This window comes from Pteropus alecto, unplaced genomic scaffold (assembly GCF_000325575.1).
Source record: "Pteropus alecto unplaced genomic scaffold, ASM32557v1 scaffold388, whole genome shotgun sequence".
NCBI lineage: Eukaryota > Metazoa > Chordata > Mammalia > Chiroptera > Pteropodidae > Pteropus > Pteropus alecto.
The window spans coordinates 221,878-238,954 of NW_006441398.1; the positions used below are offsets into that span (position 1 = coordinate 221,878).

General features: G+C 52.1%; 3 protein-coding genes and 1 pseudogene across 5 annotated transcripts in view; 1 reads left to right on the plus strand and 3 right to left on the minus strand.

Annotated features, from left to right (window-relative positions):
* The window catches only part of PRDX2 (peroxiredoxin 2), a 3,044-nt gene extending 2,674 nt beyond the window's left edge, over positions 1 to 370 (minus strand). Inside the window, exon 1 of the mRNA XM_006918736.2 lies at positions 208 to 370. The gene's annotated coding sequence lies outside the window, so the exon portion shown is untranslated. The remainder of the gene's footprint in view (positions 1 to 207) is intronic.
* A 154-nt stretch (positions 371 to 524) lies between these two features.
* On the plus strand, positions 525 to 16,774 carry RNASEH2A (ribonuclease H2 subunit A). Of its 3 annotated transcripts, none has more exons than XM_006918734.3 (10): positions 525 to 693; positions 1,675 to 1,894; positions 2,679 to 3,094; positions 3,307 to 3,378; positions 3,506 to 3,632; positions 3,736 to 3,823; positions 5,184 to 5,321; positions 5,426 to 5,513; positions 6,526 to 6,649; positions 6,761 to 6,970. In XM_006918734.3, exons 3-10 carry the CDS (start codon positions 2,968 to 2,970, stop codon positions 6,894 to 6,896), a joined length of 900 nt encoding a protein of 299 aa, XP_006918796.1. In that variant the 5' UTR covers positions 525 to 693; positions 1,675 to 1,894; positions 2,679 to 2,967; the 3' UTR covers positions 6,897 to 6,970. The 3 variants fall into 3 exon arrangements, with proteins under 3 accessions (XP_006918796.1, XP_024907370.1, XP_024907371.1); XM_025051602.1 differs by having other exon boundaries at positions 1,689 to 1,894; XM_025051603.1 differs by lacking the exon at positions 6,761 to 6,970 and adding an exon at positions 15,837 to 16,774 and having other exon boundaries at positions 525 to 1,894.
* On the minus strand, positions 3,851 to 3,974 carry LOC112485388 (annotated as a pseudogene).
* RTBDN (retbindin) lies at positions 8,196 to 13,621 on the minus strand. Its single transcript, XM_025051604.1, has 5 exons — positions 13,441 to 13,621; positions 12,774 to 12,861; positions 12,549 to 12,659; positions 12,217 to 12,313; positions 8,196 to 11,637 (listed from the first exon to the last, which is right to left on the minus strand). Exons 1-5 carry the CDS (start codon positions 13,607 to 13,609, stop codon positions 11,410 to 11,412), a joined length of 693 nt encoding a protein of 230 aa, XP_024907372.1. The 5' UTR covers positions 13,610 to 13,621; the 3' UTR covers positions 8,196 to 11,409.
* Positions 16,775 to 17,077: the final 303 nt, after the last annotated feature.

Genomic DNA, 17,077 nt, shown 5'->3' on the forward strand with positions numbered 1-17,077 from the left:
CCCACCGCCCCGGGAAGGGCCCCCGCGAGCAGGGGGCGGGGAATCTGGCGATGCGGCCTGCGACTCTGGCCTTGGTTTCCCCCCGCAAGCACAAAGGCGGCCACCACGGCGGGTGGAAAACAAAGGAGGCCAGCGCTGAGGACCGACAAGGGCCGAAGCGGCTCCAAGGGGGCTGCCCCCAGTTGGATGCGCTCCAGGTGTCCCTACCTGCGTGAGCAAGGGTACACACAACAGCAGACTTGCAGACTCGCGTTTCTCAGCGCCCAGTGCGCAAAAGGCCGCCGAGCCTTTTATGCGCAGCCGGAACCATGACGCGCAGGGCGGGGGGAGGGGAGGGGAGACAGGCGGAGCGGTCGGGTCCACTACCACTGCAGGGGAGGGGGAGCGGAGCCGGCTGGGTACACGCGCCTGCCGGGCCACTGGGGGAGGCTTGCAGGTGTGGGCCGCGACGGCTTGCGCCCGCCCGAAGGGGTAATGCGGGCTCCACAGACCCCCGCGCCAGGCTTAGCCCCGGAGCGCGCTGGGGGCGGTTGGAGTCCGGCATGGCCGGGAGCCCAGAGGCTCTGCTGCTGCTGCCTCTGATGCTTCTGCTGCTGGCGACCCCTGCCCAGGTCTCCCCCGACTACTATTACTTTGGCGAGCAGGGCAGAGGCGACACCTGGGAGCAGTTGCGGCTGCAGCATCAGGGAAAAGGTAACCACAGGTCGCGGCTGTGACGGTGCGGAAAGATTCTCCATTGCCCCACTTTGCCAGCTGGCTGTAAGCAGTCCCTCCTCCGTGGACTTCACATCTCCGCCCAGCTCCACACTGGGCTGGTTATTTATCTCTGAGGCTCAATTTTTTCATCTGTGAATTGAAATAGATACTGCCTTTAAGCAGCTTACACGGAGAGAGGGTATGTGAGCAGGACCCAACGGGCACATCCATAAAATCATGGGTAGGTGGTAGGAAGCGCAAACATAGAAAAAGAAGGCAGGTCAACTTCTAAAGGCCCAACTGAAGGAGATAGGTAACCAATATAGCTGTCATGACAAGAAAAGCCAGTAAGGCAAAGATTTAGGGGGAAGTGTGCCAGGGAGTGCCGTGTGATGGAGGCTTCGTGAATTGGCACTTGTCTTATAGAGGTTTAGGTAGAAGTCTGTAAAAGAACCTTGTAAAGAGGAGTGGTTACACGCTCAGTAAGTTGTAGCTTCTTTAAAGGTGATCCTACTCAGTGGTTTTCCTCTACGTACTAGGACAGCACCAGGGGTTTTAAGTACCTTTATTATGCTAATTATGTCATTTAATTTACCACCTGACCGACCTGCTGGTCCAGTGGCACTGTGCCTGTTGGACAGGCTCATTATCACTTCCCTGAAGATGGGAGTCAGCTTCAGATGGTGGGCACGAGGGGTGTAGTGCCACAGTCCCAACTGGGTAGGCTGGCACAGGTGGGCAGTGTTAGTTTGCAGTCCCTCTGGGCAACTCACCAGATGCGGGAGCTCAGAAGGGTGGCTTACTCTTTCGAAGTCTCGGTTTCCCCATCTGGGACTAAAGGACGATTAAAATTAGATCATCTGTGGCAGGGTGCCTGGCACAGAAGCACAGTCCTGCAAACAAGAGCTGTTGCTGTTTGGGTGTTTATCTTCCTTCCCCGTTACAGGAGGGTTGGCGGGTAGGTTAACCCCGACCTAGCCCTCTATTCTTAGAAGTGGAGGACTCGATCCTTGGCCCGTGGGGAAAGTGGCGCTGCCTTTGCGACCTGGGCAAGCAGGAGCGCAGTCGCGAGGTGCTGGGCACAGCGCCGGGCCCGGTGTTCATGGACCGCGAGAACCTGGTGCAAGTGCGGCCCTGCAGGCAACGAGATTGTTCACCCTGCAAGCCGATCGACTGCGACTGGAGGCCCTGAGACCGAGTGAGAGACGGGAGCAGAGGAGGCGGGGCCAGGGCGGGCTGGCAAGTCATAGGGTGGGCGGGAAGAGAGGAAAGCCTGTGGGTGGCGCGTAGGAGGCGGGCACCGGGAAGGGAGACCTGCCTTTGTCGGGGGCTTGAAGGTAGTGTGGGGAGGAGACAGCTGAGTCTGGAGATGTGAACCCTGCTGATATCCGAGGAGAAAGGAAGAAAGATAGTGGGGGGCAAGGAAGGGGAAACGAAGACGTAGGAGCTGTGACCCTGAGAAAGGGGCATGAGTCTGGTGAGGGCCAGGGATCCATAGGCAGAGGAGACCAGGGAATAAGATGGGGTGAGAGAAGGAGAAGGGAGGAGTTGGGATAGGATATAAACCCAGAGGTGGGGAGAATGAGCCTGCATGGTGGGCGAAGACTCTAAGCAGAAGTCTGTTGAGGTCTTGGGATCGTAGATCTCGGTTCGGAGGAAGGGGAGGCTTAGCTCAAATGAGAGGGTAGGAAGAGGGGGCGGAAATCCGGATGAGGTACTTAGAGAGAGGGAGTTGGGGGATCCCAAATCCGAAGACCTGAGCCCAGTGGGATCGGGGATACCTAGTCCAGGGGGCTTAGACTGTATGGAGTTGCAGGGATCGACAAGTGCAAATGGCCTGAGTCCAGGTCGGGGACGGGGACCCAATGATGCAGGCACCCAAATTCTGGGAGTGTAGTGGTATTTCACCTTCTAGGCCCGGCCCGGTCCGGTCCGACAAGGCTGGCCTCAGTTTCCCATTTATTTCCCTCTCCTCTCATCAGCTCCGGCGGGTGAGGCTCCAGAGACTCCAGAGCGGAGCTTCGAAAGCGACCCCGCCCACCCCGTTTCCCAAATTCAGAGCTCCGCGGTCGGTCTCGGGAACTACAGATCCCAGGAAGCGGTACGACAGCGGCGTCGGCGTCGGCTGCGCAGACGTCAGCGGCGTCGGAGGCGTGTCCTGTGTGCTAATTGGTGGGGAGCTAGAGCCACTGAGGGACTGGCAGAAAACGCGCGCCCAGACCTGTTTCTGCGGACTTCATTCCTGCGGCTGGTGGCGGCGGCCGAGGCGGCATGGATCTCAGCGAGCTGGAGAGAGACAATACTGGTCGCTGTCGCCTAAACTCGCCTGTGCCGGCGGTGTGCCGCAAGGAACCTTGCGTCCTGGGCGTCGATGAAGCGGGCCGGGGCCCGGTGTTGGGTGCGCTCCTAGGGCCGAGTTTGGGAGGGACGTGATAAAAGGGATGCAAACTGCAGTGGAACGGGAGACGGGATTGCACCGCATTCGGGGTGGGGGTTGGTAGTGGTGATGGCCATGGCATTAATGATGGCACCGGAAAAAACACTGATGATGGAGCAGGGATGGCAGTTTTCGCGGGCTCACTGATTGGAACCCCGCTTCCCCTTCCCCAGGCCCCATGGTCTACGCCATCTGTTATTGCCCCTTGTCACGCCTGGCAGATTTGAAGGCCCTGAAAGTGGCAGGTGAGCCCGAGTTGTATGTCTGGGGAGGGGGTTACTGGGCATGTGGAGCGGCGGGTGCCAGCTGCAGAGAGACAACAGGAAGTGGTAGAACCAGCTGCTCTCCCTTCTCTCTTAACCTACTTCCCAGACTCAAAGACCCTGTCGGAGAGCGAGCGGGACAGGCTCTTTGCAAAAATGGAGGAGGACAGGAACTTTGTGGGCTGGGCACTGGACGTGCTGTCTCCAAACCTCATCTCTACCAGCATGCTTGGACGGTGAGGGGTCCCCTGGACAGGCCAGGGCGGAGAGGCAGCCAGCATAGGCTGGAATGGATCCATTGCTGGAATGGGGTTGACTGAGCTCTGTTCCCCACTGCAGGGTCAAATACAACTTGAACTCCCTGTCCCATGATACAGCCGCTGGTTTGGTGCAGTATGCTTTGGATCAGGGTGTGAATGTTGCTCAGGTGAGCTAGGAATTTCTTTTTTCTTAAAGCCTACAGTCCCCGGTATTCCTAGGTGGTCTCCCATTCAAGTACTAACCAGGCCAGACCCTGCTTAGCTTCCAAGATCAGACAAGAGTGGAGTGGGTGTGTTCAGGGTAGTATGGCCGTAGACCCTCAGGAATATTTGTTGCTGTTGATTTCCTACCGCTTTTCCCACCCTAATATGTGTCTGCCCCACTGAGGACCATGGTGGGACCCACAACCCCACCCCCATCTATCTCTGTATCCTAAAGGCTCAGTGTCCAAAACAAATTACACATCTGTCCACTTATCCTAGTCTAGGGCACCCTTTCCTCCTGGACGCCTGCCCCATCCTCTTCCCTGGTCCCCCATCTCCAGCCCCCTCCCCTACAATCTGCTCCCAACATAGCAGCAGCAGACAGTCATCTTTTTTAATGTAAATCTTGACTCACAATCAAGGGGAAGAGAACGAGATTAAATTATCAGAGAAATATAAATTGGCATTGCAATGAGTCTCTAAGGCGAACAACAGATTGTTTTGAGAGAATAACAAAGGCAAATAAAAACACTTGAGGAAGGGAATGGAACAAGGAAGGCCTTGCTGAGTTGGTGGCTGAGGTCCAGGACTGGAAAGTGGAGTGTGGAGCTGATGATGCAGTACTGAAGCAGATGGACAAGAGCCCTGTCCTCAGAGATTCATGGCCTTGTCAGGGGAGACAAGTCAGCTAGTAAGTAATAAAGGTGATTTCTGAGAACTGTAACTGCTGTAGAGATCACTTTCCCTGTTACCTCCCTGAACTCATCTTCACTTCAGCCATAGAGACTCCCTACTGCTGCCCAGTATACTGGACATGGTCCTACCTCAGGGCCTTTAGATCTCCACATGGCTCATCTCCTCATTTCTTTTGGCCTTTATTCGAGTGTCACCACCTCAGAGTGACCTTCCCTGAACCTCCCCACCCTCTATGCTTCTGTTTAAAATGCTAACCTCTTCCAACTCTCCCCCATCTTTTATTATTTACTCTGTTTCTTGTCTGTAGCCCTCACCCAGGTGTGGGTGTCCCCTCCATGAGAACACAGATTTTTGTCTGGTGTGTTCACTGCCTTGTTCCCTGTATCAAGCACAGCCCATGGAATACAGTAGTGCTCAATAAATGTAGAATGGGTACAGCTTAATCAGGGAAAGCCTCTTTGGAAGGTGATGTTTGATCTGAGACCTCTGAGAAAGATTCAGCCTGGGGATGAGCCCAGAGAAGAGTATTCCAGGCAGCAGGAACAAGTACAAAGGCTCTGACACCGGATTATTTGTAAAGCTGTTTTTCCCGATGTTGAATTAATACATTTCCTGTCACCACTGTAGGTATTTGTGGACACCGTGGGGCTGCCAGAGACATACCAGGAGCGGTTACAGCAGTGCTTTCCCGATATTGAGGTGACAGTGAAGGCCAAAGCAGATGCTCTCTACCCTGTGGTCAGTGCTGCCAGCATCTGTGCCAAGGTCAGCCCCTTGCTGTCCATGTACAACTTCCAGCATCCCTCTGGGCAGGGGTCAGATGTAGTGCCTTGAGAGACGGAAATCCCAAGTGCCTGTCTTGCCCACAGGTGGCACGTGACCAAGCCGTGAAGAACTGGCAGTTTGTGGAAAAACTGCAGGACCTGGACATCGATTATGGCTCAGGGTATCCCAATGGTGAGCAGATGGCAGTGGGGGCTGCCGTGGGAGCTGCCCTGAGACAGCGGTCCTGGTGATAACACTGACAGGACAGACTGAGAGTTGTTCTGCTCATCCCACCCCACCCCACCGCAGAAGAGGCTGAAGCCTGGACTGGAGGCCACTTGAGCATAGCCATTGTGTGGCAGAGCTGAATTCTAGCTGGCAGGCTCCTTCCTCCCTGCTCCCTCCCTCCCTCTGTGCTGTTCCTCTGGAGCTCCAGTGAGGGACGGAGACCCATAGTGGACATCTGTCCATTCATTAAGGGGAAAAGGACAGGGGGAGGGGCACCAGCTCATGTCCAGTGGCCTCAGCTTAAATCCATCATTTTCCCCCCATGATGAGGCTCAGTTTCCTCGTCTGAAGTGGAGATGATTGTGCCCCCCTCACTCCCTTTGCCCCCACAAGGGCAGATTGGAAGATTCAGTGGCGGGGTTCAAGGAACTTCCTGGTCCTTCTGAGACCCAGGAAAGGACTGGCAGGTGGGTGGAGTGACATAGTAAGTCTGTGATTGGAACTTAGGTGAGGCCAAAATGAGGAAACCAGGTCCAGGCCAAAAACAGTTTGGGCAGCATTCAGTGCTTACTGAGTACCTGGTACATGCTATGCAGGGCCAAGCCCTAGAGGTATAACTGTGAGCAAGACAGATGAGAACGTCTCTGTCCCCACTGAGCTTATGGTTACATGGGGGATATGGGCATTAACCGGATGTCCACAAATGCTGGTTGTCCTTGGCGGGATAAGGGAGATGTCTCGGGCAGTCTCCCTAAACTGCACCTTGAGCAACAGTCGGCCAGGTGAAAAGTTGGGGGTGGATTGCCTATGCAAAGTTCTTGAGGCAGGAAGATGTTTCAGACAGTGGAAGGTGTCTCAGGTACTCAGGAAGAGGCCTCAGATGAGGTGATGGGACTTAAGATGCCAGACTGAGGAGCTGGGACTTTATGTCATAGCTCAGGGGCCATCACCATTGTTCACCCCACCACTCCCCTAGATCCCAAGACGAAAGCATGGTTGAGAAAGCACGTGGAGCCCATCTTTGGCTTTCCCCAGTTTGTCCGGTTCAGTTGGCGCACGGCCCAGAGCATCCTGGAGAAGGAAGCAGAAGTCGTTACATGGTGGGTGTCCCAGAGGTCCTGTGAGAAAGAGGGAAGGAGGCCAGGGCTCAGCTCGGCCTGGGAGGGCTGCCCCCAGAGAAGGTGGTCAGTGTTGCCACCTCTCGTCCACAGGGAGGACTCGCCAACAGGGGATCAGGAGGGACTTGGGAGGATCACATCTTACTTCAGTGAAGGCCCCCGAACCCGCCCCCGCCTTCCCCACCGGTACTTCCAGGAACGTGGCCTGGAGTCAGTCACCACTCTCTAGGAGCTGGCCTGTACCCCTGTTACCTGCCTTCCCCGTCCCCCCAGTTTGTGATTAAAATTGCTTAAGGAAAGCCAGACGTGAGGGTTGTACTTTGGGACGGGGGGTGGTGGGAACGTGGTCTACAGCGGGACCCAGCTACTGACATTTGCGAACTAAACAAGTTGGGCACTGGTTGACTGATTTTTATTTTAAAATATATATTAGTGTGGTACAGAATTAGGGTTTGGACTGTAATAACAAAATACCACAGACTGGGTGGTTTATAAACAAGACATTACAGTTCTGGTGGCTGGAAGTCCAAGGTCAGGGTCTTAGCATAGTCATGTTCTGGTGAGGGCTGTCTTCTGGGTCACAGACTGATGACTTCTTACTGTATCCTCACATGGTGGAGGGGTGAGGGATCTCTATGGGGTCCCTTTTATAAGGATACTAAACCCATTCATGAGGGCTCCATACTGATGACCTAATGATGTCCCCAAAAGCCCCACCTCCTAATACCATCATCTCTGAGGGTTAGGATTTCAGCATAGGAATTTTGGGGCGACACAAAACATTCAGACCATAGCAGGTCTGTGTAGGTCCTTTCAGAGATAGAGATATGTTACAAACATATGCACAGATACATTCTTTTTTAAAGTTTCTTTTTTAACACAAATGGAAGCATACCTTAGATAGTTAATGTTACTCTTCATGCCACATGTATCTTGAAGGAAATTCCAAATGGGCATCTAAAGACTTTCCTCATTCCCTTTACAGCTGAAGCATCCTCTGTGGCATGACTGTCCCGTAGTTTATTTAATGCCTCTTAGTAGATCCTGAGTTGTCATTTAGCTTGCTGTTAAGCCTGTACAGCAGGGAATGACCAGAATGTGCCATCATTTCTCGTATACAGCTTTGTCTGTAGGATAAAGTCCCAGAGGTGAGCTTGCTAGGTTAGAGAATCTATGTGTTTGTTTGTAATTTGGAGAAGAGATATTTTCAAATTCTCCGTGGAGGCTTAATACCCATGGCATATGCACCAGCAGTGTAAGTGAGAACTCATTTTCCCCACAGCCTTGCCAGCAGCAAGACAGATTTATCTCACTCTACGGAAGTTTGGAAGTCAAGTGGCTAAACAACTTCAAAGACACTGGTTTTTTTTTTTTTAGCCCATCTTCCAACTTTGGTGTTTTGCCAGCTTTGGTGTTTTTGCCTGTTATGGTCTCGAGTTAGCCTCCATAGCTCCAGACATTACATCTCAACCTGCAAAGCCTTATCTCCCAGCAGCTGCTCTGTCACTTCCTGGCTGGAGGTAGGATACATGTCCAAGCCCAAGGCAATCCCTAACAAGAGGAGTGGAATATTTGGGATAGAGTCAGGAATTGACACCTAGGGCTAGGGAGAGGCCCATCCTCTCCAACCCTTGAACCCCACCTGGACTTGAACAGTAGGATTTTCATGGAAAGAAGAAAGGGGATGGCTCATTTTTTAATTTGATAGCAGAATCCCAGAGCATTGTGGGAGTATTATTTGTGGAGCATGTATTAGTCTCTTTGGGCTGTCATAACAAAGTACCACAGGCTGGGTGGCTTAAACAACAGAAATTTATTTTCTCACAGTTCTGGAGGCTAGATGTCAAAGATGAAGATGTTGGCAAGTTTAATTTCTTCTGAAGCCTCTATCCTCAGCTTGTAGATGATGGCTGCCTTCTCCCTGCATCCTCACATAGTCTTCCCACTGTGTATCTGTGTCCTAATCTCCCCACCCGTGTGACCTCATTTAACCTTAATTACCTTAAAGGTCTATCTTTAAATACAGTCACATGAGGTCCTGCGGGTTAGGACTCAACATATGAATGGGGTGGGGGCAGTTCAGCCCATAGCAGAGCACCTGTCTATTCTATGTAGATTCTGTGCTGGACACTGGGAAGCCACCATTGACCAGCCGGAAGGGTCCCAGAGGACCCAGGGATGCATGATGGGGAGGCTGGCACTGGTCTGGGTCTCACAGAGCTTGACAAGCTGACAGGCCAAGATCTGAAGGGTAGAGTGGAACAGATAACAGGAGGGTGGAAGAGAGTTCCAGGCAATGCTTCTCGAAGTTTTCAAACAGCCACTCCTGCTCTTGACAGCACTGCAGGTTAGTCCGAATTCCTCTTGTTCATCCCCCTCTGCCTATCTTCCAGTTCCTGTCCCAGTGTCCTCACTGGTACCCCTCACCTCCAATTTCACCCTTCCCTGTCCTGCTTGCAAGTGTCAGTCTGATGGATGTTGCCCTGCATAAACCTATGGCCCTCATAATCAGGTCCAAGTTGGCTTTGCCTGGAGTTCAAGGACTTCTAATGATCCGTCCATAGTTCCCACACTCTGCTCCAGGCTCACTGACTAGAACCTGATCTTTCCAGGCCTCCTACTTGAGATGCACTTCCTCACAGCTTGGTCTTCTATCTGCCTGGAGTTCCTTCCAAGGCTTCTATCACTTTTCTTCCTCAAATGCCTGCTTCTTTTGTTACAGTAACACAGCATATAACATCATCATCATCAACAACAATGATAATGGATTATAATGATATTTATTGTTAATGATGTGCCAAGCACTTTCCAAGCATTTTATTTGACATCCCTCTTATTGGGAGGTAGAGTCTAGGATGCCTCTCTTTGAGTATGAGCTGGCTTTAGTGACTCACCTTAGCGATCAGAAAATACAAGGTGATACTGTGTGACTTCCAAGACTAGATCATCAAAGGTGAGACAGCTGCCACCTGGTTCTCCTTCTTGGGGCACTTGCCCTGGGAACCCAGCCACCATCCTGTGAGGAAGCCCAAACCACAGAGAGAGGCCATGTCTAGCTATCCTTGCCAACAGCCCCAGCTGAAGTTCAAGGCAAGAGCCAGTGCCAAGCACCAGATGTATGAGTGAGGAAGCTTTCAAGGTGACTCTATCTCCTACGTGAGATACCTTGAGCAAGAACCCCGCTGAGCCCAGGTAAACCCCAGAACCATGAGAGCTAATAATGATCATTGTTTTATGTTACTGTGTTTGAAGTTGTTACACAGCAGTGCATAACCAGAACAACTTGCAAGAACTCACTTAACAACAATCCTATGAGAGGAACAATTATAATTTCCATTTTATAGATGAAGAAACATGCCCAAAGTTACCAATATGAGTAAATGGTAGAACTGGGATGTGAACCCAGGTAACTGTACTATAGAGTCAGGGTCCTAACCACCATTCTCCGGCCAATATATTTTGATTCCCTGCCCAGCACCCTTTTCTCTTCTGGTCCCAGCGCCTGACTTTCCTTTGGGGTAACCACCCTTCTCCCATCCTCAGTCCATGTGGTTCAGATGGAACTGATCCCATCATGGGCCTTCAGGCACAAGCCCATAACCCAGATCAGGCCAGTGAAAGCACAGCATCCCCCTGGGCACTATGATTGGTTAAGTGTTGGGCTCATGACGAGGCTGGATCAGTGACAGCTAGCCCTGGAACTTTTGCTGGTTTGACAGAGAAATAGGTCCATTTCTATAGGTCACTGGAATCATGGGATTCTGGTCCATCTTTGCTACTGTGAGAAAAAGATAGGGATAGATTCCCAGCATCATTTAAGCACCAAAATACAGCCATTCTTGAAGTTTAGCAGTGTCTTGGCTAAAGAAACTTTGAACTGAACTTGTCTCTTGCAGCCAAAAGAGGCCTGGTTGCTACTCTCCTAGTGGGACACTTTTCTTATGTCATTTCATTTTCCCTGAGGGCAGGGAATGAATCTCATCTTTTTCAGCACAGTGCCTTGTCATAGGAGGCATCCATCAATCTTGATCTATCGAACTAAAAAGGACCTTGCCTCTATTTTCCAGGTGAGGAAACTGAGGCTCTCCTGGGGCCTGTGGATAAGGAAGAGAATTAGGAGTAGTGCTTACAACCCAAATCCTGAATCAGGGTCCAGTCCTTTGCCTTTAGGGCTAGGGTTGGGATTTGGGAGAATGTGAAGGAAGGAAGGGGACATCCATACAAGTCAGAGAGCTTCGTATGTGGCAGGGAGCTTCTTCCTGGTGGCACATAGTGGGAGAACACACCTGCCTTTGTCAGCCCTTCTAACTCCACCCCCTGTTTCTAACACCTGAATATACCTATTTAGGAGACAAGTGCTCCAGGGTATAGGCCATCCATCATTTACACATCTGTCATTTACATGCTAGTGTGAATCAGTCGCTAACCCTAGGTCCTGAGGATTGGGGTGAGACACCTATCACTTTCTGGCAACGAGCCTTCCCACTCATTTCTCCAAGAAGCAGCCACATCATGTGCTCTAGTTGGCGACTTTATTCCAGGTGGAGAGGAGGAAATGGGCTAGAGTTGGGTTATTGCTCTAATAATTTGGAGAGAGGCTAGTCTCTGGGGCCCCAGGGAAAAGGGATAGGCCTCTAGAAACTAGAGGGCAGAGAGGGAGAGGGTTGGAGCTCTGGGTGTCGTGAGGGGGCAGGCGGGAGTTGAGGGAAAGGGACGACTCTCCATCCAGGGCTAGGCGCCCCCTAGCGGCCGCTGCCACTTCCACTGCCACTCCCGCTGCCCATGATGTCCAGGATCCAGGTGCCAGTGCGGCGGGAGCGCAGGAAGGTGGTTTCTCCCGCCCTCCGTTTCTGTCTGGGATGTGGAAGCACGGAGATGGAAATGTTGAGGCAGTGACCAGCGCCTGGAACTGCCACCGGCATTGCGTAGCCCAGAACCGAGCGGCAAAGGTCCACCCCGTCAGCGAAGGTCTGGGAGAAGGAGTGGAGTTAGGGCCCGAGTGGGTGCAGACACCCTGGGGGGCGTGGCCGTCTGAGGCTGGTGGAGGGTGTGTTCAGGACCATGGCCTTGGAAAAGGAAAGGCTGAGAGTTCCATTGAGAGTAGGGGCCAGGGTGAGGGCGGGGTCTTGGGACGGGCAATTCTCACCTCTGGATCACTGGTCATTATGGCAGGCCGTAGTGTGGGGTTGGGGAGGGCAAGTAGTTCCTACTGGGTTCTGTGAGGCTGGAGTGGGGGAGGGCTAAATTAAGGTTGGGGCATTGAGGAAGGTGACTAGGGCCTCTGGATCTTCTGGGGGGGACTTGTGGATGGCCCTGGAGCAGAGACAGTCCCTTGGGGTGGGCAAATTCGGTTTCAGTGGGCCTTAGGGAAGCTGCTGGCATAAATGCATTCCATTATGGAAGCTGGGCTGCAGAAGAGCAGAAGGGTGGGAGCGGGGGTAGGGGGGGCTTTGGGAATGCCAGTCCAGACTCTGGGCCCAGGTGGGTTAGGACAGCACATGGTAAGAGGAGGTCTCGGCTTCCTCCCACAACCTCTGTCCCATGCTCACCTGCCCATAGGTACTGCAGCCAGGGTTGCAACCCCTCTTTTCAAGGAGTGGAAGCCAAGTTGGGCCACAGGTGATATCGCTTTTGCAGATGGCAAACCTGTGGTTGGTGAGTGGACAAAAGAAGTGGAGTAAAGGCTCTGCAGTCGGGTTCCAGTAGGATTCTTGTTTTCCACAGGCCCGGCTCCTTTCTGCCTAATGTCTAAACACCAGGCTTCATCCTCTTGTTTGTGCAGGCCATGCCCCCTTTAAACAGTAGCACCAGCCTGCTGCAGATCCTGCCTTTGGCCCTGCCTAAACCATAGGCCATGCCCCTGATGCCCCACCTCTCCTACCAGGCATCACAGAGCTCTGCGCAGAGTGGCTGTGTCTGACGTTTCTGCAATAGCAGGAAGTGCAAGCGACTGTGGAGGGCAACTTGGAGGTGTCCCAGGAATGATTTACACCTGGATATCAGGAGAGACAGGCCCGGACGGGTCAAGATGCGCCAGGGTTCTCTACCCTGGCTGGGGCAACTGATATAAAGAGCACAAGGAAAGTCTGGGGATTGCTGTACTCACCTGGGGCTCGACTCTCCCCCACAGTGCCCTGGGAGGATCACTGGGTCCAATGCCTCTTGTGTGTCCATCTCTGAGGGAAAATAGGGCCATGGAGAAGGGAACTCCTTTGAGTTGGGGTCTTAGATTCTTAGGTAGGGTTGGGGAACCAAGGCCTGGGGGGGGAGGTCCCCCAAACAGGTGGACTCCAGTTATATCATTTTTCCCAAACATAAAACTTAAAGACACTTCACTTGAGATGCAAATGCAGCTTCAAGTAATATTTATGATAATCGGCTAATTATTTTTTATGTCCCTGGTGGCGGTGCTAATTCTCAAATGCTTATATATATACCCTTTTACAACACCCCTGTGAAGTAGGTCTGTTGTTTCTCCCCATTTTTAATGGCTCACATGAGTCCCAGAGAGGTTAAGTGACTTGCCCAGGGTCACACAGCTACAAAATGTCAGAGTTGGGATCTAAACCCAGGCAGTTTGATTTCAGAGTCTGTTCTCTTTAACCTCAGAGTTGGGATCTAAACCCAGGCAGTTTGATTTCAGAGTCTGTTCTCTTTAACTACATTCTTCAGCACTATCCTAGTCTGCTCTAAGCCCCTGTCATAAGGAAATTCTGGTATTGCTATGATGGAGTGAGGGTTCCTGTGCGTTAGGCAGGGTCTGGAGTGCTCACCTGCCAGGTCCAGCTGACCTGTGCCCAGATTGGCCGCCAGCCTGTGGTGTCTTCGGGACTTAATGGGGAATGGGCGGCTCCCTCCACAGGCCCCTAGCAGGATCCATGCCAGGGTCAGTCGCAGGGCCCAGGACAGGCCCCTGGGTCGAATGCGGCCCCTGCAGGCCATGTCCACTTAAGATAAGAGTCAGCTGGGGTATGGGTTGAAGGTCAGCCGTCCTTTTTTGGGAACTCAGGGTGGTCCTCTCTTGATGCAAACCCAGGAGACAGTGCCAGGCAGAGCAGAGAATGGGCAATTGATGAGGAGGCAATGGCCAAAGACCTTCAAATCCCAGGGGCCACCAAGGCCTACCTCTGACCCAGGAGCCCTCTTCCCCACCAGACTCATGTCCCCTCTATTCCTTCAGACCCAAGTGCCCCTCCCCCAGTTTTGCCTGAATTTGGTAGCCCCCTCCTCACACCTAGCAGGATCTCCCACCTTGTGAGCCCTTAGGCAACCCCCTCCATCTCCAGAACTAAGGGGATGTCTCCAGCTCATTCGATGTCTCTCTTCTGTTCAGTAATTCCTCCCTATCTTCTGCCCAGTCTCCTCCCTCCTCAATCCCCGCTGGCCCCTCTCATGGTCACCTTCTCTCAGCCTACAATCGGCTTAGGGGCTGCCACCCAAGGCTAGGCCTTTGGAGCCAAGTTTGGCTGTGGCAGGACTCAGGTTCTGTCGCTGGGGTACAAAAGCCCCAGGGCAGAGGAAACTGGAGGATCGGTGAAAGCAAGACAGTTCAGTACCCTTCCCTTCCCCCTCAAGCCACCCCTCACCTGTTAGCCGGACTGAGGTCTAGGGCGCTGCCGAGACACCTCAGGGTTAAGTCCAGGAAATGGTGGCAGCCCAAGGGGGCGTGGTTTGATGCAGGGGAGGGATTTCCCACCATCCCTCCCCTTGCTCCAGCTGACAAAAGGTTGGAGGACCTGGGACTGGTGTGTATACATCCTTTTGTTTGCTTTTATGTTGAAATTATGGCTTAAACTCTGGATCTGTACATGTGGAGATTGTGCATTGAATGAGGATGTGTTTATGTGGCTGCGTGTATGTGTATGTGCACGTTGTGTGCAGTTTGTATGTGTCTCTTGGTTTTGTGGTTGTGTTTGTGTGTTCAAAATTGAGATAAGGAGGACTGTATGTGTCCCAAGCCAAATGTGTCCAGTTGAGTAAGAGATAATAAATGTAAGGGAGTAGATGCAGGATCAGAATAGGATGTGTGCCCTGCGAAAATCAGTGAATAGAGTCAGTGGGTAAAGGTTGTTGACCATGAATGTTGATCGTAAGTGAGCAAGGGGGTGAAGAGGGTGTATCTGCATCTGAAATATGCATGTGTGTGTGTCCCTCTGTAGTTTTTGTGACTATGTCCCTTGCGAACATTTTCTCACTCATCTATTCATTCAACAAACATTTATTGAGCACCTGCTGTGTTACATTCTGGGAATGTAGTAGTGACCAAGACTTGAAAATCTCAATCCTCATAGAGCTGACATTCTAGTAGATGAGGAAAACAGCCCTGCAGTGGGTATGTATGTGTATGTGTGTCCATGTATTGCCTTGGGAGGATATATGTGCCTGTATGTTGGATGAGTCTGTGTGTAGCTGAGCTTCCTTTCATTTGGGAAGTATGTGTGTGCTTGTGTTTGTTAAGTGTTTGTATTTGTTGTTTGTGCTGCACTTGCTGAATATGTATGTCTGTGTTTTCTATGTGTTTATAGAGTGTGAGTTTATGTGTATATGTGTTTGTGTGTGTTGAGTATGTGTTTATATATGTGTGTATTCTCAGAGTGTGTGTGTTTATGGAGTATGTGTTTGCAGAGTATATAAATATGAGTATATGAGTCTGTTTGCTGAGCGTGTGTTAGTATGTTCATGTTTGTGTGTATGGTTGCAGAGTGTATGTGTATGTGTGTGTGCACCTGTGCTTGTAGAGAGTGCATATGTGTTTTTGTGAGTAATGACAACTATCACAAATCTCTCTTCCTTCTCAGTCTAGTGCATAGTTTTTTTTCTGTCTCTTTTACTGCTGTACTCCTAGATCTCAAAACACTAACTTGCACACATTAAGTGGTCAATACAAATTTAGTGAATGAACAAATCAGAAAGCAGTGTCTCCAGGCTCCACTGAGGGCACCCATTGCTGTCCTGGAGGCATCAGCAACCAAGATTCAGTGGACTTAGCCTACCCCCAGCTCATCTTAGAGCAGTCCAGGTTGTTCAATGTGTCCAGTTGAGTAAGAGATAATAAATGTAAGGGAGTAGATGCAGGACCAGATCTTGGGTCAGATCTAGCCAGCCTCTGGGTAGTGCCTCCCACCAGCCCTTCTCCTTTCCTGACCTCAGCCCCCAAATCTGCACGCAGATTTCAGCACCGCGGACAGGAGCACACGAGATCAGCACCACGGAGAGCTCCCGCGGCCGCCCGCATGAAAAGGGGCGACACAAGTGGAGTCCCGGCCTTGGACAGAGAAAGGTGAAGAACAGACTCGACGAGATGGCAACATAAACATGCCGACCAACAGAGACAAACAGACAATCAACTCAGGCAAAGGCACAGAGATGAGGAGACAAGTGCGGCCGTGGTGGGCGGGGGGGTACAGAACACAAACTAGACCTCACTAGACCTGGCTGTTGCTCCCGTTGGGAGGCAGGAGTCACTCCTGTTCAGTGACTGCCCTCGAGAGCCCTCGAGCCATTTATGGGCTGGACCCTTGGGAAGCCACCTCTCCATCCTGCCCCCCAGTGCCTAGACTTGGTGTGGGTAGGTTTCAGCTCTAACTCTGGGAAGCATAGTCAATTTGGCCTCAGCTGCAGGAACACTGCGGGGCAAGGAGGGGGGGGGTGTTGAAATCGCTTCAGCTGCCCCGCCCCAAAGACCAGCTAATCGCTCCTATAAATACAGCCTGGCCTGGCTTCTTAATCCTGACGATGAGGGAAGGGGTCACTAGAGGGGCTGCAGGGTTCCCTGAAGAGTCTCTGCTTGGGAGAGGGGGGTATCTCCCATGAGTACGGGCCTCCTCGGTGAAAATGTCACTGTAAGAATGTCTTCTTGGGGCACGGGGGTCTCGTGGGTAGAGACAATTTCCCACAGAGAATATGGCTTTTAGGCGGTCTTCCATTAGGGGTATACCTACCAGGCTCCCCACGTGAAATGTCGCCTCGGGATTTTTCTATGTAGAAATGTCTCTTCTTGGGGAATGGTGGCTTTTGAGAGAAAGCATCACCTCTCAGAGATCGACTGTCTTAAGAATGATTTTCAGAGTGAGGGGAGAGTTCTTGATTAAAGAGTGCCTCCCTGTGGAGCATGTGTCCCCATGGGAATGTGTCTCCCTGAGGCAGTCGCTGGGGGTGGGTCGCATAGAGAATATATCTCAGCGAGAATGTCTTGGGGTGTTTCTAGAGTTGGGGTCTACCCATGAGCATATCTCTCTCCTGGGGTATCTCTCTTTATAGGCATCTCTTGGTAGCTTGGCTGTCTCGGGGTTATCTGGAGGCTCCTTTTCCCGCCTGTCCCCCGTCCCCCGCCCCCAGCGCGGGCAGCCTTGGCTGAGACCGGCTGGAGCGCCTAGACGCAGTGACGGTGCCGGGCCCGCCCCACTTTGC